The sequence below is a fragment of the Heterocephalus glaber genome, unplaced genomic scaffold (assembly GCF_053883595.1).
Source record: "Heterocephalus glaber isolate CG9 unplaced genomic scaffold, H.glaber_assembly_v1.0 deba00001608, whole genome shotgun sequence".
In the NCBI taxonomy this organism is placed as follows: domain Eukaryota; kingdom Metazoa; phylum Chordata; class Mammalia; order Rodentia; family Bathyergidae; genus Heterocephalus; species Heterocephalus glaber.
The window spans coordinates 32724902-32747278 of NW_028258379.1; the positions used below are offsets into that span (position 1 = coordinate 32724902).

At 36.8% G+C, this 22377-nt stretch overlaps 1 protein-coding gene across 3 annotated transcripts in view; it reads right to left on the reverse strand.

The window, feature by feature from the left end:
- Positions 1 to 4045: 4045 nt before the first annotated feature.
- Cpsf2 (cleavage and polyadenylation specific factor 2) overlaps positions 4046 to 22377 on the reverse strand; it is a 32114-nt gene continuing 13782 nt past the window's right edge. For all 3 annotated transcript variants that reach the window (XM_004837022.4, XM_021244791.2, XM_013066688.3), the window contains exons 8-16: positions 21225 to 21412; positions 20310 to 20600; positions 14290 to 14390; positions 13517 to 13717; positions 11271 to 11423; positions 10334 to 10559; positions 8892 to 9191; positions 7332 to 7466; positions 4046 to 6802 (exon numbers count right to left, since the gene is read on the reverse strand). In XM_004837022.4, the coding sequence (XP_004837079.1) occupies positions 6710 to 6802; positions 7332 to 7466; positions 8892 to 9191; positions 10334 to 10559; positions 11271 to 11423; positions 13517 to 13717; positions 14290 to 14390; positions 20310 to 20600; positions 21225 to 21412 (1688 nt within the window). In that variant the 3' untranslated portion in view covers positions 4046 to 6709. The remainder of the gene's footprint in view (positions 6803 to 7331; positions 7467 to 8891; positions 9192 to 10333; positions 10560 to 11270; positions 11424 to 13516; positions 13718 to 14289; positions 14391 to 20309; positions 20601 to 21224; positions 21413 to 22377) is intronic.

Below are 22377 nucleotides of genomic sequence, written 5' to 3' on the forward strand. Positions count from 1 at the left end.
TTAGTAAGTGCCTGTAGCAATCATTTCACTATATATATGTGTATATATCCATATATATTACATTTTAAATTAATACCAAAAAGGAACAAACGGTAAAAGTGGAAAAAAATTACTATTACTTTCACAATGGAGAAACTTTGAAGATATCATAAACAACTGTGACCACCACCAGTAATGGAAAAAACTGTCCCTTCTGATACAAGGCAGACAGAGCATTACTTCTCTGCCATTTCTGCCCACAATTCAAAAGCTGAATCTAATCATTAGGAATCATCAGACAAATCCAAAGTAGGGGTCATTCTACAAAGTAACTGGCCTACACTCTTCAAAATTGTCTCAGTCATTAAAAGGGGGGAGGGAGAAAGAGAGACCCAAGAAACTGCTTGAGAAAATTAAAGGGAAAAATATAACTAAATGCACACACCAGCCTGGATTGGATCGTACATCAAAAAGGAGTTATGACATTTTGAAAACATGCAATTGGCAACATTTGAATGGGGTTTGTGGATTAAATGGTAGAAATTTATCAGTGTTGGTTCACTGATTTTGATGAGAGTATTGTGGTGATGCAGGAGAGTATCCTTATTTTTTTTTTAAAGATATGCACTGAAATGTTTAGGACTAATGTGACATTTTTAACTGTAACTGAGTATTCATCTATTCAAGAAATCTTATAAATATATAATCATAAGGTAAATATGGCAAAATATTGACAGAAAACTTAAGGGGAAAATATAAGATACTTTGAACTATTTTTACTTCTCTGTAACTCTAAAATTATTTCAAAGTAAAGTTTTTTTAAAATCAGTACCCATGATCGGTCAACTACAAGGAATTTATTACACTGGTTTTTATACTCCTAGAAAAAAATCTTTACTTAATGATTTCATTAACTTTGGTAAAAGTATCCAAAAGAATAACTGAAATAACGGTGTAAGCGTTCCTTAATAAGTAATAATGCAGATATAAAATTCTGCTTAATAATTAAAATGCAGTGTTCTGGGTCCTTATTAAATATCAGTTCTCCAAGTTCATCTCCTTGAAGGAAAAAAGATCATTTATACTAAAAATCATTGAGAATTAAAATTCTGAACATTTCAAATGTTTTCACGTAACTGAAAATTATTTACATAACCTCATGCATTTGTGACACTTGATTGTATCAACTTGATTGACTTGGGAGCTGCCCAGGGCACTGGCGGAACACACTTCCAGGTGTATCTGGGTAGGTCACTGGGAGTGATCCTGGGTACTATATATGGTCTCTCATCCATCCTCTCTGGCACTGTTCCTCTCCTCTGCTTCCCTGCTAAGCAGCTTTGCTCCACTACACCCTTCTGCCATAATGTTCCTCCCTTAGAGCCAGCCAAGCATGGACTGAATCTCTGGAAACTGTAAGTTTAATTAAACCTTTCTTCCTTTACGTTATAGGTGTTAGCTATTGTGTTCTAACATGGTAAACCTAATACAGCATTTATGTTCTTTGATATATGAAAGGTCACCTATACCATGGCTTATGGGTAAAGTTGGAAATTATAGTAATGTACCTTTATAATTTTTGGTGTACATGCCACTACTTTTGAGTTTGATATTAATTTTTAATATAAAAATTGCCTATGGCAGCAAATGTCTGTCCTGGGTAGAGTTTTAATTTTTTTTCATCATTTACAGTGAAGTGATAATGACACACTGGGCCAAGACCACAATGTATTTCTGAAACAATTTACACTTTTAGTAAGGTTAGGAAACGGATTTGAAGAGAAACAATTCCAAAAAATTTAAAAGGGCAGCAGCAGTATTCTTGGACTAAAGCTTCCTACAGTGATCTGTTTGAAGGCCTCCACTAGTATTGAGTACAATTAGTATACTTTTTAAAAGAATATAATTGTATCAGGTAAAAAAGAAATACTACAAACTGGATGCTAAACATTTAACACCAACTAATTTCAGAAAGTGGGCAAGTGCTTATGAATCTTTTGCATATTCTCTGCTTGAGATTATCACTCAGCATTAAGTTTGAGTAGGGGGCTGGGGATGTACCTACCTGGGAGAGAGCTTGCCTAACATGTAAGAGGCCCTGTGTTCACTCCCAGCATGGTGTGGGGGGTGGGGTGGGTAGGATCCATGGAATCCATTAACAATTTTGCATAAAAAGCACATAAACTTCTGGTTCTCTTCAAATATAATGAAGAGAGATTTAAAACTCTCCAAACTTCTATTAGGCCCTTTGGAATCATTTTGACTTCCAGAATTAAAATGAGAGGAGCTTGAGTAATGAATGAAAAGCATCAAAAAATGAAGCTATATGTTGGGGAACTTGTGGAGATAATGACAGGGAGAGATGGTGAAGCGGTAGTAGATACCTTCACTTCCAGCAAAGTCTTGATTTTTAAATTTATTTTAGTAATTTTGGGTATTTTCCTATAAACACAACTGAAATGGTTAAAGTGACAGAAAAATAAAAGGAGGAAAAAAACCTCCTAAATCTTTGGAACCAGTGCAGGCAGGCAGATCTGCATGTTCCTGTTTTAGCTCCCACTGTATCTTCATGTATTCTTTCTAAACCATCCTGACTTAAGTGACAACAGTTCATCAATATTTTAAAGAATAACCTTGTGATAAAACTCTAGAAGCTTACAACCAAAGAAATGTGCACCTTTACTGGCCATGACAGAATAGCAATCAATCTTTCTCAACATGCTATTGCCCTAAATAACAGTTGCCCTTCTTAGAATAGATGAACTGAACACATTACTGCTCAGCAAAGTGAATGTAAACCAAGAACTGAAGGAACACAATAGTGCAGAAGGGCCTGGATGGCTGGAAGGTTCCAATCTCAACTCTGCCTTTAACCAGCTAGGTGGATCTCAAGCAACTCCTTCCCACTGCAGACTCATCCATCAAAACTAAAAATAAATAGGTTGAGCTAGATGAGCTCTTAGTCACTCTCAGCCATCACATTCTCTAAGATTTTTAAACTGTAAATTCCAACTGCTTTTTTCTCCTCTATTAGAATTCAGTGAACTTTTTTGCAAAAATTGATCAGTTGTTTCTAAAACTCACATGGAAATCCAGGGACCCAAGAGAGACAGATAAAACAATCTTGAAAGATTGTTACAAAGCTGAAAAATTCATACTTTGTGATTTAAAAACTTCCTACAAAGTAATCAAGACTCTATGGTACTGGCATGAAAACAGATATTCAGAGATCAATCAATAAAACAACTTGATTTGCACCAAGGGTGGCAAAATAATTCAATAGGGAAATAATCTCCCTCGTACCATCAATAAAAATTAATTCAAAGCTGGGCATGATGGTACATGCCTGTATTCCCAGTTACTCAGGAGGCCGAGGCAAGAAGATCTGTCAAAGCTAGCCTGAAATAAAATATATATACATATACATATATATGTATATGTATTTTTAGTATCTAGAACATGTCTAAAACAACCTTGTAACTCAATCATTAAAAAAAATTTTAAATAAAAAAAGGATCTGAACAGACATTACTCCAAAGATAGTTAATAAGCACATGAAAAAATGCTTGCCATTATTCACTGGAGAAATGCAAATTAAAAGCTCAGTAAGATACCTCTTCACTGTACTAGGATGGCTAAAATCAAAAAATAAGGTAGAGAGTAACAAATGTTAGACAGAATGTAGGGAAAATGGAACTCTCATATATACTGGTGGGCATGTGAAATAGTATAATCACTTTGGAAAACAATCTGGCAGTTCCTAATTACCATATGATGTAGCAATTCAATTCTTAGGTATATACTCAAGAAAATTGAAAATATATATTCAGAAAGGGAGGGGAACCTCATGCATGACTGTTCAAAGCAGCATTATTCATAATAGCCCCAAATTGGAAACAACCCAAATGTCCACCAACTGATGAAAAAACAAAATGTGGTACAACATATCCATACAAGGACATATAGTTCCACTGTAAAAAAGGATACTGATACATGCTAATATATTGAAGAACCTTAAAAACAGCATTATGCTAAGTGAAAGAAGTCGGACACAAAAGGCCAAATGTCGCTTGGTTCTATGTTTATAGAAAATCCACAGAAACAGAAAATTTAATGATTAGCAGGGGCTAGGGAGAAGGGAAAATAGGGAATAAGTACTAATAAGTACGGGGTTTCTTTTCGGAATGATGAAAACGTCCTGAAAGTAGACAGTAGAATAATGGTCACACAACTCTGTAAATACACCAAATGAACTGTACATTTTAAAAGAATGAATATTTTATGGAATGTAAACTATACCTCAATTTTCTTTTTTGTACTGGGGATCAAACTCAGGTCCCTGCGCTTGCGAGGCAGGCGGCGGAACCACTGAGCTAAATTCCCGGCCTTACACCTCAATTTTTTAAAAAGGTGAATGGCCCTCCTTAGAAAATTGATCTCCTCATTTCTGTTTCAGGTCACCTACTGGGTGGTGAAAGCATACAAATAACTGCAAAAATATCTGACATGTCTACGTTCACAAATACTACAATACAGTTTCTTTTTAACAAAACTACTTGCAGATATCAGTTAACAATCCACATGTATTTATTCTTGCTTTGAAACAATAAAGATCTGAAAGTTTCTCTGACTTTGTTGTATCTCATAGTCGTTAGTAAAATTGTTTTAAAGTAACATGCCAAAATAAAGGTCTCGTTTTAGAAAATTCAGTAATACTGTCATCTCTCTAGAAACAAGTAAGAGTGTTGATCTTGCAATGACATTTAACATGGCAATCTTCAAGCACCATGCACGTGTGTAAATAGAGTTTTGTTGGGTTGCCCAGGCTATCTTTGAACTCCATTCTCCTGACTCAGCCTCCCAAGTGGCTTGACTTATAGGCATGTGCCACCACACCCAGCTCTGTACTGTAGTTTCATTATTGCTCACAGGTCAACAGAAAGGGTAGACAAGGTAAGTTTTTCAGCATATGTATAACCAGATACTTTAAACCATGAAAGAAATACAGACTTTCTTTCCCCTGGAATATACATAGAATTATACAGCACCAAACGTTTGAGAGAAAATTTTTGAGATGCTAAAAAGGAATTATACCTTTTATATTCATCTTCTGAAACATTGGTTTGTCAGTATCAGAAGGCTGTAAACTCTGTATTAATATTATAATCTACAACAGACGTTTTGTAAGCATTTGACACAGAATGAAGTATTAATTCTATTCTGATGTCACTGGGTTGAAATATACATAGTTCCACAAAAGTTAACAAAGACTGATGCTCTTAAAAATGCTAAGTGTAAAGAGAATAAGCATCAGGGTGTGCCATGATTAAATTACTTTTCTAAAAAGGAAAAATCAACAAATTACAATAGGGCACCGTATCTTTCATGGCTTAAATCCAATGTATATTGCATATATTCAGGTTTTACTCTTGAATACAAATGGTCTATACTGTATCAGGACAGCAAAGATGACCTTATCCAATTTTAGTGTTTTGTTTTGTTTTTCAACGGTACTGGGGTTTGAACCCATGGTAGAGCTAGGCAAACGCTCTACCACCGAGCTACATTTCCGGTCCTCTTTGAGAGAATGTCTTGCTCAGTTACTCAAGGCTGGTTTCAAACTTGTGATCCTCCTGCCTCAGCTGCCCAACTAGCTGAGGTCACAGGCACATGGCACTGTGCCCGGCCAATTTCAGTACTACTTTTCTAGCAATGTACATAAAATCCAACCACTGCTGCAGTAACCTTAGAAGAGTGCAAGCCTAAGAGAGGAAAACATTTACATATTTTAATTAAATTACACTGCTACTTTATAAAAAAAAAATGTGAAGTTCAACATTTTTCTTAAAAGTACAGCACTGAACAGATCCAAATACAGTAACCCAGCTGACAGTTGTATCTAAAATGTATGCAGAACCCTTAAGACTAAGGCATCAAGCAGTTCCTTTGAATGACATATTCAAATGATGGTGTAATAACTGAAATTGAACAACAAAAAAAATCAGTAAGACAAGAAATGAGAAAAATAAAAATTGATTTCTGGACAAAATGTGTACTACCTCACACTAGAGTGAATCACTGGAAACTATAGGCTTGGAACAGATACACGACACGTGAAAACACGGATTAGAATTGAAAAGAATGATAGCACATACACTTTTTTAAAAAATACCTAATCTTCAAAAAACTATTATATCACTTTAGTTTTGTTGAAGCACATCTTTTGCCAAATAATTCTTTCATTTCAGAATATACAAGAAGCTGTTTGCAAGAGGACATGCAAACGTGTTCTAAGGCCACGAACTGGTTTGTTAAATTGCATTGTTTTATTCAAGTAAAAAGCCCTTTGAAGGCGAGGGTCTGTAAAGGCAACCAATCATCTTTAATTCTAACCTGTGCACCTGTTAGGACCTCTACCACTCTGAAAGCCAAAAGGCAGGGCACTCATTCTGCACTAGCAACATGGGTTCTGTTTACATTTTTCATTTTTCCTTCTTTCTGTTTTTTTCTGATGCTGGAGATTAAAACCTTAGGCCTTGTGCATGCTAGGGAAGCACTCTACCACTGAGCAATATCCCCAGTCCTCTATTTACATTTAAAAAAATTTAATACATGTTCAGTTTTTCTAGCAGATTCTTTTCGCATGTTACAAAACAAAGGAGCAAAAGCTTAGAATAAAAACGCTTTTTTCTTAGAAAGGTCAAGTAGATACTTCTTGACATCATGTCCTTTACACGATGGCATACTGTTCATACAAAAGGTCTCTTATCCTATAAAAATCTTGACAAAGACAGCCTTCTAATCCAATGCGTCCAGTTTCCGTCTAGAAACCAAGTTTAAGAAAAAGAGGTTAGTACATTTGCCATTCATTAATATGTAGACATAATAAACAAAATATATTAAATTGGGCCGGGGATTTAGCTCAGTGGTTCCAGTGCCTGCCTCAAAAGCGCAAGGTCCCAAGTTTGATTCCTGGTACCAAAAACAAAACAAACCAAACCAAACCAAACCAAACCAAACCAAACCAAACCAAACCAAACCAAATCCAACCCAAAATATATTAAATCGACTACAATTAGTGGGAAATAGAATGCTGATTTATCGAATATGAATATAATATTCAAATAACAAATTTTAATAGACATATGAATTCCAGAGGATTCAAGCAACACAAAATTTACCATAAAATTATATATCATTTCTTGAGAGCCATGTACAATTCTCCAACGTCATCACTATAGATATAAATTACCGATCTTCAGTTCTGTGAAATCACAAATCAAGGAAGAATTCAAACTGACAAAACATCTGAAGGATGTGTTCAAGTCAGCCCTTATTAAAAACGAACTTACTCTTCGGACTGCTACTTGATTGTTGCAAACAAGTACACCTCCTACAAATTCAGCTTGAATCCCCTCCCGTAAAAGAACTTGCTTGAAGTCTGATAGTCTTGGTTCATTCATAAAAACTGACTGATGTCCAGGAACCTTGGATAAAGTCAAAGGGGGAAGCACAACTTCAAATAAAACACCAAACACAGAGTTGTACTGAATAAAGTGAAGCCCTGCATGATGGCTGAGATAGTTTTTATTACTCTCCGAAGTCCTCTGACAGATCACTTCAGGACTGTAATCACGTTCCATGTTTGTTATTTTGGATTTTACCTCGTTATTTAACATTACAAAACCCTTCACATTTTTCTGATGTTTCACAATTCTATTACTCATGCCTCCTAATAACAGAGACGGGTGGTAACACGCTCTTCTTCACCCACTTGTGAGAGAGGGTCAACTAGAGTGCCAAAAGGCAGAACTGGACCAAAAGCTCATTTTCCAAATCCCAGTCCTTCGCTCAGTTCAGAGGATAAATCTTTCCTAATCCCACTTCCACTTCCCCTCCTCCCTCAGTGTGGACGTAATGGGTGGAACGGGTTTAGAATCTGAATGGCAAGTGGTCCTTGCCTACCGCTGCAACTCTGAAATTGCTCTGAAGAGTGCTAGCTTTCACTCGGAGAGAAAAGAAGTTTCCCTCTAATTCTGCCTACCAATTTCAAGAAGGGAATCCAATGAGTCTCAGCTTCATAGCTACACTAGCCTACACTTAATAAGCATGTAGGGCTCTTACAGTTCTAATTCTGCTTTAAGTTTCATTACCTGAAATCTTTGCTAATTAAATGGCTCTCTCTTGAAAAAATGTAAACACTAGGCTAGAACTATGGCTGTACTTAAGCAAAGGTTCTAACTGTATCAAATCCAAAAGTGATTTAAACTTAACTGACAACATATGAAATGGAATGCAAGAGTATGACATTCTCAGAAAAGTACAAATTTGATTGGAAGCAGGCAGGTGGTCCTCACAATCAAATTTACTATTTACAAATTCATGCTGAGAGCCAAATGTGGTGGCACATGCCTGTAATCCTAGCACTTGGGGGGCTGAGGCACGAGGATTGCTAGCATAGTAAGTAAGACCTTGTCTCAAAGAAAAAAAAATTCCATGTTGAAAATCCAAACCATGAAACTATTCTATACCTTCAAAGGTTTGTTAAAGGTTTCCTCTAAATTGTTATTCTCCAGCCATAGAGATTGGATACACATACAGAAACAGAGGAACGTGTCTTGGGTAATCTTTTTTTTGAGGAGTAGTAGTTCACACAGGGTCTCGCTTTGTAGTTCTGGCTGGTTTTGAATTAGATACGTTGCCCAGGCTGGCCTCAAACTCATGATTCTTCTGCCTCAGCCTCCTAAGTCTGGGACTAAAGACATGGGCAGCATGCCCAGCTTGAGTAATCTTTTTTAAGAACTCCAAAATCAGCCTACATAAAACATATTTTAAATGGTTACAAACATAAAAAGAAAACTTAGAAGGAAGACAAATTGAGGAAGAGTCTGAAAAGACACAGGCTTCCTTACCTCGTGAGGGGGCAAGGGCTCCAAAGTAGGGATGATCTCACTCTCTTCACCCGTTTCTTTCTCATCATCTCCAAACAGACTTTTCATGGCCTTCTGTTGTGCTATCACGCTGGAATCTGAAGGAGCATCCACTTGCATTTCTGAGTCTTCTCCGTCATCCTTGAGCTCTCCTTCTTCTAAAATTACTCCCGTGTCCACTTTGGAAACTCTCATGTCTAGGACACCATCGATCCACGCTAATTCAGCATCTTTTGCCTTACAAAACTGAAGGGAGCTGACAAGTGAGTCTTTTAATCTCACCTGGATGTGCAAAAGGGAGGGGAGAAATAAAACCCAGAGTATAAATTAACAAATTACACGGAACCTTTCACTGTCATTTTCTAACTCTGACAATATGATTAAAACCTGAAAATCTTTCACTCTTTCAATCCTCCTAATGCCCTGTACGATTTTCAGGGTCCTTGTCTACATCCCAAAGAAGAGGCTCTCAGCCTTGCTGCACCACCAGACTCCCATGGCATTTCGCTCCAGTGTGTGCAGCACTAGTGAGGTTCAGAGCACAGCACCCCATGCTGGACGCTCATGCGCAGCCAGGCCAGGCACCGAGCTGTCGGCCCACTCCAGAGAACAGAGAGGCTGTGTGTTCCCGAGCATCCCAGGCTGTGCACACCCGTGTGTTGGGATGCTGCTTCCTGCTGCTCTACCCAGAATCATTTTCTGCCTGGTGAGTTCTAACCCTTTCTTCCAGATGCAGACATCACTCCTCTCTTAGTCCGTCATTATCTCCCTCAGCCACGTAAGAGTCCGTCTCTCCTCCACCAGTCCTATTTTCTGTACCTGTCTCCATCCGTTGCAATTAGGAGAAGAACCTTGACCCACCTGTGAATTTCTTTTTTAAACTTTGAATTCTTGAACATTCCTCATTCCCTTCACCTCTGTACTTCTATAAATACTGTTCCCTCTGCCTGGAACATTCTTGGCTCGTCTCTTTCCTACTCTGTCTTCACAATTTATCTAAATACCCATCAGGATTCAGCTTAGTTATCACTTCTTCCAGGAAATCTTTTCTAAATCTCCAAATCTGGGTCAGTGTTGTGTCTTTATACTCTCATAGCATCCTACACTTCCTCTTAGAGGTATGACCACGAATAGCCAGATGTGGTGGCACACCTGTAAGCCCAGCACTCAGGAGGCTGAGGCAGGAGGATTGCCATGAGTTCAAGGCCAGCCTGAACTACAAAGCCAGACCCTGTCTCAAAAAAACAAAACAAAAGAGGTATAACCAGGAGGGAAATGCTCTTTGCTTATTATAAACCCCATGGGCTCTCAGATCTGCCAGGGCAGGGAGCCATGTCCATATCACCTATCCCTGCACCCCAATGTCTCCTGGTCTGCAACACAGAGTGCTCATTTCCATATGGCTCACGCAGCAGCTTACTTACCTGGTAGATGTGTGTTTCACTCGTAGCATCGACTGTTTCGTGCAGCTTCGGCATGTACACTTTAATGTCTTTCCCGCCAAATGCACGGCAGCACTCCGCCAGATCTTGACTGGCCTCTGGTGGGCCGTGGACAATTATCAGCTGGCGTGGTTTCATCTGATTAATGATTTTTTTAATGGAATCTCCATCAGAGCGTCCTTCATAGTCTATGTAAGTAACCCTGGCTCTGCAAGTAGACAAGATTATTTAAGCTCACTTTTCTAATAAGTTAATTCCAAAACTAAGCTTTTTTTAAAAAAATGGCTTTTATCATCAGGAAAGAAACTTATACAATACATAAAATGAGGACTTGAGAAAAACATGTGTTACATTGTCAACATGAATTATTTACACCTTAGTTATACTTGAGAATATATAGAAGGTATCACTGGGCAAATAAACCAATTTGCTCTTTGATGCCTCATAAAAATCTCAAAATTATACTATGTAGAAAGGGGAAAAAAGTTTTCTAGGTAGAAAGGAAAAAAGGGTGGTTATTAAGAAGTTATTAAGATATTAAATCTTCAATTAAATTTTCTAGACATTAGGGCATTAGTGATGTTTAAATCAAGCAGCATACTTTATGAAACAAGCAGTTAGAAAAAATTAAAACTTGTAAGATGCATTATTCTTTTACCTGCTATAAAACTTATTGAGAAGGCCAGAAAAATTAATATCCATCTCCTCCCTCTCCCACCACCAACACAATGTCTTGGACACTCAAACATCATTAATGAAGAGAAAATACCATCACGCTTCATGTGTCTTTTCATGGAAAAAGAAATTAATTTTAAAAGCATAAACCTACCAGAGGACACTGAGAAATTTCACTTTGAAATAATGTAAAATTTTATCTTATAATCTATTTTCCAAATGCAACAAAAGCAAAAGCACTTACTTTATTTCAATAGATTCTGTTGTAGAAATACACTTAGTCGGAACATCAGATAAATCCTGATCTATGGGCTCATCTCCATTTGTCAAACCAGATTCTAATTTGCTTTTTTCTTCTTCAGTAGCTTGAAGTTCTGGCACTAAGAAATCCTCTGGTCTAAATAATAAGTCTCTAATTAGAAGCAGTAAGAAGCAATCTAATATATAAAATGTGTAACTAGTGGGTGGCATAAATTTCTAGACTGCTCACAAATTTCAAGACTGAAATATATATTTATTGCAAGCCAATAAATTTCATAATATCAATTATCAGATAACTATATATATTATGTTTTCATGCCCACTGAAAAGTGTTCTGTACGGACACTGTGTAGACTAGAGAAAGGCCCTCAGTGAGAGACTAGCAAACGGTCATTAGAAGACCTCAGTGGCTATAGCAAGTACTGTCGCAATTGGGCACTATATTCCTTTCAAATAATTATTTTTTGTCAATTTCTATGGTTTCCTTTGGCAAATCCCAACAACTATAAATTTAAGAACTCCTGAGATGTCCTCTAGACTTATTATTTCAATTTTGTCCAAAGCAAGCAGATGATTTTCCATTTGTCCTTTTTGGAGAAGACAGATATGAAATTATTAGCTCCTTCATAGGCCTTCAACTTTATTTCAGTGTACTACTGAGACATGTCTTCCCATTTTTACTTCCAATATTACAGTTCTAATGAAAAGTAAAATCAAAAACTTGTTTTCAACATTCTTTCTCTCACCTCCTATAACTGTCTACATATCACTCCCAAATCCACCCTACTCCTTTGAGAATCCAGGCATCTATTCTCTAACACCCATGTTGTGGCAGCAGATTTTTACCCTCTGCAATCCAATAGCTCTAACTGTAGTTTACAGAATAACAACAGCAGTAGCAACCACTTATGGGCTATGTACTTCAAGTTCAAGTCGGGTTCTATGCTAAGTGCCCTAAGAATACAACCTTCAGGGATGGGGGTGTAGCTCAGAGGCACAGCACCTGCCTAGCATGCACAAGGTCCTGGGTTTCAAACCTAGTACCACCCCTCCTCCACCAAAAAAGAAAGAGAAAAACCTCATTTAATTCTTATCTTTAATTTCAGACAAAGAAACTAAAGCTAAAGAGCACTGTCCATATGTTAAACAGACTGGCCAATGGTCAAGTGGGACTGCAAGCAAATTCATCAGTTGTTTTCTTTTAAAGTTGTTTTCTTTTCTGTTATTTCAGAGGGCCAGGGAAACAAGGGAATTTTCCTCACTAAACTGAAGAATGACTTAAGTACACAACATGCTAAAGACAGCATTATGGAAGTACAAAGTACATGAAATACAGAGAAGCAAAGCCAAGCACTAGTGTTGCTTAAGTTGTTTTGTTTCCTCTCTATTGTTTTACAGAGCCAAGTAGACAATGGAATTTCCCTAATTAAACCCAGGAATGACCTAAGTCCACTTATATGCTCAAAAAGCATTATGGGAGTAGAAAGTACAAGAAATATAGAAAAACAAAGGCAGATACAGTAGCATGTGTGTGTGTAGTCCCAGGTACTTGAGAGGCTGAGGCAGGAGAATCACTTGAGTCTAGGAGTTCCAGACCATCCCAGACAACACAACAAGACCCCGTCTCAAAACAAACCACAAAACAAAAAGAAATAAAGAAATATAAAGAAAGCAATAGAAAAGAAGAAACCAGATCATGAAAGATATCAGCTGAGGGATCTGACACCAGGGAAGTAATGGGGACTCTGAAGGGTGTTTCCAAATTTGCAAGTTAGTGGATTTCTGCCATTTTTCTGGTAGTGGGTACAGATTTTACAGATTTTCTATGGTTCTACTCATCCTGCCTCACATTCTTCTTATAATTAAAACATGTATAATGTTTGGATCATAATCCATTTCCTAAACTAAATACAATCACCACCAAAACTTCCTTTTATCCTATGCCTTTCTCCAAGACATGTTTCTTACCTCTCTTCGTACATGGGGAAAAGAAAGTCTTTTTAAACCATTTAAACTAAGTAATAAAACTATTAATTTCCCCTAATATCAATTTTTTTTTCTCAGCATTTCTACTTTTGTTTCAAACTATGAGTCTCTACATCTTTCAAGGCAAGGTATTCAGAATCTAATGAAGTATGTGCTGATCAAAAAGATCAAATTTACTGAGCTGAAGTAACACAACTGATACCTCCAATCTGTAAGAAACAAAAGTCTGTTTTGTTCACATACTTGATAATTTCTCCATATTCATCCCATTTAATTCTTTCTTCTGGGGCAGGAAACATAGGATAAGACTTTTTTGCCTGTTTGAAGAAGCTTCCTTTACGACTACCTTCACCTTTCATCATCAGGTCATGCTTTGTCTTATGAGCCGATGGCTGGTCAATATCTTCCTCAACATCACTCTCATCACTGGAATCTATATCCACCCTGGGAGGATTGTGGAATAAATCCAGGTCATAAAGTCCCAAAGAGATTTTAAATGAATATTTATAAAATTATTACTGAATTCATATTCAGTGTTACTAACTGAATATTAATTCAACTGATAATAAAACAATATTCAATATTAGATCAATATTTTATAAAACAGAGCATTAACTACCAATTGATAAAAGAAGATTAATATCAGCACTGAAAGGAATTGGTAGTTTAGCCATGTGAAAGATGTAACAAAGATAATAAAGTTCTAAGAAAATTTATATATTTCCAACTGAACACCCAAGTCTTAGAAATACATTCTTTTGAGCTAAGCATGGTGGCATATGCCTATAATCCCAGCACTCTGGGAGGCCAAGGTGGGAGGATCACAAGTTTGAGCCCAGCCTGGGCAAGTCACTGACTTAGTGAAATGCTGTCTCAAAAAGATTAAAAAAACGGGCTGGGGATGATGCTCAGTATGAAGGCCCTGAGTTCAATCCCCAGTACTGCAAATAAATTAAAATAAAATGTTCTTTTCAAATTATATACATAAACTTATACTCTACATGAAAGTAACTCACTCTTTTGACTGCTCAAGTTTTTTAGCAGCTTCTTTCTTTAGTTTCTCTTTTTCCAAGTATTCCTCAAGTTCTTTCCCTTCAAGCTTCACACGTTTCCTCAGCTAAAAAAAAATAGCAGACAAAAGAAAATATTAATATTAGGGGGTTGAGGCAGTGATATACCACATAATTGATTCATCCCCTTTAAATTTCCCTCTAAAATTAATCAAGTTTCCACTACATGCAGTTATAGATCCTACTTAGAACTAAAACTGAGCTGTCAACGTGTCTAGGATGGGTTTAAATAAATCTGGTTAAAAGTACCAGTCGATTAGAAGAAAATGCAGACAAGTATTTTTATAATTTGGAGTAGATGAGGCCACATAAAACCCATATATAACAGAAAATTCAAAAACCATAAAACCATAATGGAAAAGATGAATAAATATGTCAACATTAAAAAATAAATTATATATCTGGCATTTAAAATCTCATAAAATTGGGGCAGGGATTTAGCTCAGTGCTTTCGCCGACTGCTTTGCAAGCTCAAGGACCCGAGTTCGATTGCTGGTACCAAAAAAACCAAAATCATAAAATTAATGGAAACAAAAGATACACCAAAAAATATAAGATATATAAAGAATTTACAAAATAAGGAAGATGGATAACTAGATAGTCGTAGAAAGATGTCTACTTTTACTTAGTTTTTGAAAAAATGCAAAATACAACAAGTTTTTACTTGATAAGATTGGCAACGCTAATTATAATGAAGAAAGGGAACCTTCACCTACTATCTGCAAAATTTAGTACAGCTACATTAAAGGCAATTTGCTAATATCTGAAAATGAAAATATCATTTGACAGTTTTTATATTTCTAGGAATTCATTTTACTGAAACAATAATACAAATATGCAGATTCTGCACACAATCTCCTACAATATGTTCTTCTGGTTAAAATATATGAAGAAAATGCAGCCTCATCCAGACACGTTATTCAAAGAGGAAGTAGCTTTTTCACAGACATTTCTCTTAATACATTAAAACTCAAAAAGCAGTAATTTACATGTGTGCACATGCGTGCACGCAGTACTAGGGATTGAAGCCAGGGTCTTCCCAACTAAGCTACATCCCCAATTCCTTTTTTATTTTGAGACAAGTTTTCATTAAATTGCTAAATTGTATGGGGTAGGCCTGAACTTCCCACAGTGCTGATATTATGAGCGTGTGACACCATGTCCAGCTAAAAAGTGGTAATTTCTTAAAGGTTAATGTGGACTGAAATCATACCTTAATAAACTTTTTGTGTTCTGTTAAATTATGATTTATTGATGTATCTTATGTTTTGAATGGATCTTTCATTTATGTAGTATTTTATAAAAACGTGATAATTCAGAAATATCCATTCAAGTTACACAGATCTCACAAATAATATTTAAAAATCACATCCATAAATATCACCATCAATTTCATCAGAAATCTTTTTAGTTGTCTATGTCACAGTTCCAGAATTTCCAAACTTCCTCAAATCTCCAAAATTTTTAATTTTCACTTGAAAGTTAGAATTTTATCAGATTTAAGCAAAACATGTTATCACTTTTTTATAATAACACACTCAATTTATTAATTTTTAAGAAATATCAAACACCCAAAAGTGAATATTACTTCAAGGAAAAACGGTATTTCAAAAACAAAGCAGCCAGTTTAACTCACAACTCACCCACACGTGTCTTTTTTATTAGAAACCATCGTACTTTATTTAGCATGCAATATACTTTATGCACATTTTCTATCTTACTACTAAAATTATTTTTAAAATTGCTAAAAAGATGGAGTAGTAGTAATAACTTTTACTGCCTTATCAAGGATATTCTTAAAACTAAACTAGTATTTTTTTAAACTACAAGTGCACGGTGGTTAAAAAAAAAAAATGCAGTGAAAAAGAAAAAGGAGTGATTTCTACCACAGCATGGCACCACTGCCTTAATGTATGCCAAGACACCAGCACTTCTTGCACTACTGATTTTACCCATCAGCATAAATATAGCAGTGAAAAGCCAAGTGATATATTAATATTAATATGAATATGAAAAAGCGTTTTGGTCCTATGGACTCTCTGAAAAGGTCTGAGCGACTCCTTCAGGTCCACTGGATTAAATAACCAGAGAACACATATACAATGTACCTCAAAATTACTAAAAAGAATCTATTCATTTATTCAAAAACATTTGGCATAATATACCAAATACTATGTAAGGAAGATCTTTATATACTCTCACTATTCAAGAAAGACTCAAGTGAAAAGAACAAGTTTCAGAACAGGTGGATAATTCAGCCTTTAAAAAAAATAACACGGAGCTGGGCGTGGTGGCGCATGCCTATAATCCCAGCACTTGGGAGGCTGAGGTAGGAGGATCGCCACAAGTTTAGGGCCAGTGTCGGGTACACAGTGAACTGAAGGTCAGCTTGTTCTTTACAGCGAGATCCTATCTCAAAAAAACAAAAAACAGAAAAAATATTTGTATATCAAGGAGGAAAAAAACCCATATGCCTCAAAAATGTCAACAGTCAAGACAATTTAATCCAACATGTAATCCTGTATGGAAATCCAGACAAAAAAGGGAAAGGATACAGTTGAGTGGGGTCAGGAAATGGAATGATAGCACACTATCAATGTTAACCTCCTAGTGTCACTGTATGTAATATGGAGAGTTTTGTAGGAGAGTACTCTTGCTGATGGACTGGGTATAGCTATTGCGAGAAAAGTAAATAGTTAAAAAAGAAGTTGTAAAGGCTGGGAACACAACTCAGTGGAAGGGTGCTTACCTAGCACACGTGAAGCCCTGGGTTCAATCCTCAGTACCACCAAAAAAAAAAAAGTAGTAATAATCTGTGCAGGGTAGTGGTTACCTTGGAGGAGATGGAGAGAGTCAAAGGGGGTGTGTGGGGAGCTGATAATATCTTAGCTCTTAACTGGATGCAGGCTGGACAGGTGTGTTCACTGTGTGTGAATTCATCACATACTGTGCTGCACTTATGGCACAGACATATTTTCCTTCAGTGAACATTTTAAATTTTCTAAATTTTTGCTTGAGTAAGTATGTGGAAAAGGCTGCTTTTCCCATAAGACTAAGAAAAAAGAAGGCTGGGTGGCTGGGGATTTAGCTCAGTGGCACCTCGCCTGCCTTGCAAGTGCAAGGCCCTGAGTTCCATTCCTGGTACTGCCCCCCCCCCCAAAAAAGTTGGGGTGGGCATAGTGGTGCATGCCTGTAATCCCAGCACTCAGGAGGCTGAGGCATGAGGATTGCAGCAAGTTCAAGGCCAGCCTGAACTACATAGCAAGACCTTGTCTCAAAAGACCAAAAAAAAAGAGCAGGTTGGGAGCAGAGAGGGTAAAATAAAAATTGTTTGGGATATGATCAAGTAAAGGGGGAAAGACCATAGATGATGGGGAAAGGAGGGATAACTGCAGAGAAATAGCTCTAAAAAGGTGAGCAAGGAAAAGGTCCTAAGCACTAAGTATACTTCGTAAAAAATAAAAATCTGACATTTCATGTTTCAGTTGCTTTTGATACACTTCTGTGTATCATTTCCTATTTCTTCAAACTTTTTTTTTTTTGGTACCGGGGATCGAACTCAGGTCCTTGTGCTTGGGCAGCAGGCGGCGAAACCACTGAGCTAAATCCCTGGCCCTCTTCAACCTTTTAATATTCTTATATTAATTCCTCAAATGGCGTATCAGCCTTAACTGAGTTTCTAGTAATTAAAATTTCAAATTTAGTATTTCATATCTCATGAAACTGTCAAGTACTTCTGATCTTTTAACTCAGTATTTCTATTAAATACTCCAAGACAGTATTTTACTCTATTGTGCTTGCTCTGAATCCTTGCTCAACAATCCTCTATTTATAATGAATATGTATCAGATTTTAGTTACTAATACCATGCTTCTTTTTGTACTGTGGATTAAACCCAGAGCCTCTCATATGATAGGCAATCAGTCCACTGCTAAGCTATATCCTCAGCCCTTTTTATTTTTTCCGATTTTAGTATGTGTACTGCCAAAGTAAGCACAGTTTTTTAAGACAGGGACTTGCTAAACTGCTAAGGTGCCTAGCCTGGCCTCCAACTCACAATCCTGCTCCAACCTCCTGAGTGCTAGGATTATAAGTGTATGTTACCACACCCAACTCATTTGTTTTTCTTAACTAGAGTTATGTAAAACAAAGATACCATTTAGCTTTTAACAAACTAAACATTTGTTTAAATGGTTGTCATGAAGACAAAATGAAAAGTAGTCATCTAAAATACTGTCCAACTTTAGCAATTATTAACTATCCCATCCAATATTAATTGCTATGAACAAGGGACAAGAAAAAAAAAGTGAAAATAGAAGGAAAAAATGGAAACAAAGCTTTTGTACACAGGGAGCGGAGGGGGCTACAAGGGTAGGGGGAATGGGAAAAAAGGTGGGATATATCATGTACAGGTGCAAATTTCCGATGATGAACGTTATCATCATGTATGCCTGAAATGTACCAATAAATGTTTTGCTATTAAAAAAACCGCTATGAAATTTAGAGTCAATAATACCAATTCTGGAAAATTGGTAGATGTGATAGGTTGGTTATTAAGCAATACCATTTTTTATCATCTCGGTCATTTAGCTAATTCCTTGCTCCCATCAAGAAGATAAGGGAGGAGATGAGGATGCAGAAACAGATTAGTATATTTAGTAATGGTGACCTAAAGGAATCCTTGTCTGACTGCTTCTGCTTTCTAAACTGTTAAATCTGTGACAAGGTCATGTGCTATGGACAAAGTGGGAGCGAGTTGTAGGATGTTTGAGTAAGAAGACATAAAACTGCATTATTGGAGAATGAGAAATCCTGTAAATGTTGAGTGCCCTTTTGAAATGTGAAGTCTTGAAAGGGAAGGAGAACCTACCCACAGGGTTGTGTTCCACTCGAGTGACAAAGCTGCCTGAGTACAGGCATGGATGGAGCAAACGATTTAACTTGGGTCAAGGCTGTGACAGGAGAGTAGAACAAACAGAAGGGTAAGAGAGTTAAAGGTGTTCACAAAACAATAAATCAAGAACTAATGACTCTAAGCTATAAGGGTGATAAGTAAAGGTGAGGTTCATGAACTGAAAGCCCCAATGGGACTGAAGCACAGCTGGCATGAAGTAAGACAGAGCCAGCTGCAAGATCAAAGTGGGGGTCTTGAAGGGAAGATCCAGATGGAGAAAGCACAACAGTGGGAATAGATGGCAGAGGTAATGAAGAAGAAGAGCATTAGGAAATAAAGTGTCAAGGAACTGAAAGGACCAAGGAATTGGACAGAGCATACATATGGATGGTAAAGTCTGCAGGAAAAGGGTCCTGAGTGTAAGTGGACAGGAAGGCTGTGAACCAGGGGCTAAATCACCAACGAATGACAGATAATGACCAAGAGACTAATAAATGTCAGAAACAAGGAGCATATCATCAGATCTGATGGCATGAACTGCAAAGGGAAGAGAATGGCCTGAAAGCTGCAATACTGAACAAGGGCAGCTACCAACTGCACTTAAAGTAAAAGAAACATGAAAAAAAAAGAGGTCTAATTGAGAGGGCAAAAAAACACGATTAGGGAGGGAGCAGCCAGATTTCAATTAAGGAAAAGGCAGAAAAGGAACTCTTTGGAGACTGAGAACACAGTGTACATGTACATATTCCTTCTAGGTATGGTTTCATAGAGCACAGTGAAAGGGCTCTGGAATAAGAATCTCCAGTTAAGAGGTTCTAAAGTTTTTGCCTTAAATGCTCTCTACTATTATTCTGAAATATAAAATAAGGCAATTTTAAGCTTTATTTTTGAACACCAATTTTTCTTTTTCAAATTTAAATTTTTTTTTTGGTACAGGGGATCGAACTCAGGACCTCATGCTTGCGAGGCAGGCGGCAGAACCACTGAGCTAAATCCCTGGCCCTGAACACCAATTTTTAAATAACATACCACTAAAACAATTCTAAGATAAAGTTTGCCTACAAGTGCTTACCTCTATTTCTGTAATTTTTTCAGAAGGATTATCAATCAGGAAACGTGCTAAAGTCCCAGGAGTAGTTCTGTAAGTTAGAATTATTGAGTTTTTAGGGTCCTGACACCACTGAATAAAGAGATCTCTTGAGAATCCACATTCCAGGTCAGGCTGGCTGGCAAGCACAACTTTGGGGCTGGGTACTCGAGCCAAGTCCGACAGACCATGGCATAAAGAAAGATGGCGAAACTGAAATGGGTTATTTCTTTTGTCTTCAAAACATCTCATCAATTTATCACTCATCCATTCTACCTAATACAGGGGGAAAGATGACAGTGATTAGAAAATATTGCAACTTACATGTATTCTACAACACAAGAAATCCAAGCTCTATCTCAAGCCTTTTTTTCCCACTAGTTGCTGAAATTTGTACTCTTCTGACAAGCAGCAATCTTCTGATTCTCTTTCCCATTAAGTCACCCTATTCTCATCCTAAAAATTCAACTTTTCAGTGATTTGATTATAAGTCACCTTCAATCTTTTTGAGAAACCGGTGTGTATGTTCTAAGTAAATATCCTACCCTAGAGATGGCTATTTCAAGGGAAAAAGTTTATACAAATGAAAGAATAATAAATTCTAACATTTCTATCCTATCAGGTAGGTTCTGGTTCTATTTTTGTCCGTTTTATAGACTGGGACACCAAAAGTTAGAAGAGAAGCAACTTGCTCAATCTGTGAAATGGAGACAAAAATAGAAACTCTCTCCTGGGATATATATAGATTAAATGAAATAATTATGTAAAGCACCTGAACAGTAAATAGTTAATGTTAGCTACTATTATCAACCTCTCCAGAAAAATAATATCCAAAATGCAATTTCACAAGACCAATCACAGGCAAACTTCGTAATCATAAATGATGACATGAAAACAAACCTGGGACTTAGAAAACTCCACCACATTATAACTGACGTTATTTAGGAGTGCCAGTGAGTAAACACCCAATCCTGCATCTTTAGTTCTCCAAATCTGATCAAGAAGCTGAGCAAGTTCCAAAACTCTGCCTGCAGTATCCACGGCTATCAATACATTCCCATCACCTCGAAGGGTTTCCAGGACATTTGCTAGAAAACAAGAATGCAAAATCCCTATAGAACAAAACAATGCTGTGCTACAAAATTAAAGATAACGCTGTCTGTCTCTCTGCTTTCACAATAAAGCCTATAGGGCTTTAGCTCAGTGGTTTTGCCACCTGCTGCGCAAGCGCAGGGACCTGAGTTTGATCCCTAGTGCCAAAAACAAAAACAAACAAACAAAAAAACCCCCAAAATAAAGCCTATAATTTATAAGTAAGCAATCACTAGGCCTGGTACAAAATGAAAAATTTTATTTAGGATAGCACAATTTCTAATTTTAAGTATACTTTCATTAGAGGTAAAAATAAGGCCATTAACTCCCAACTTTTTTCATTTAAATATTATAAATCAGTAGTTTCCAACTCTTTCACATCAAGTATACATAGAAAATGGTATTTGAGCTAGGTGTGGTGGCATATGCCCATAATCTCAGTACTTGGGATGCTAAGGCAAGAGGATCTCTGTGAATTTGAGGTCGGCCTGGGCTACATAGCGAGTCCTTGTCTCAAAAAAAAAAAAAAAAAAAAAAAAAAAAATCACTGGAAAAACTGACCAGGCCTAATACAACCAGCATGGGGGCTTCCAGGCCACCCTGCATTCACCTGTCCACTCCAATGAAGTTTGTTATGATTAATCCCAAATTTATATATGCATACAAATATATATATATACACAATACTTATTTACATATATTATATATAGAAATATATATATCTTATATATAGAATACCTATTTTCTATGTTACTCACAGAATAAAATGTAGATTACATTTTCTTCCACCAAAAGCATCTTCCTAGATTTCTTTGCTCTACATGAAAGTTTACTCGGAAATAACTGATAACAAGCAAACTAGCAGAAACAAACAAAAAACCATGAACTAAAGAACTTCAACTTAGTGATTAGCCATACAAGCTATATTTTATAAGTAGAGAGTGGTTGCTAACATGCTTAA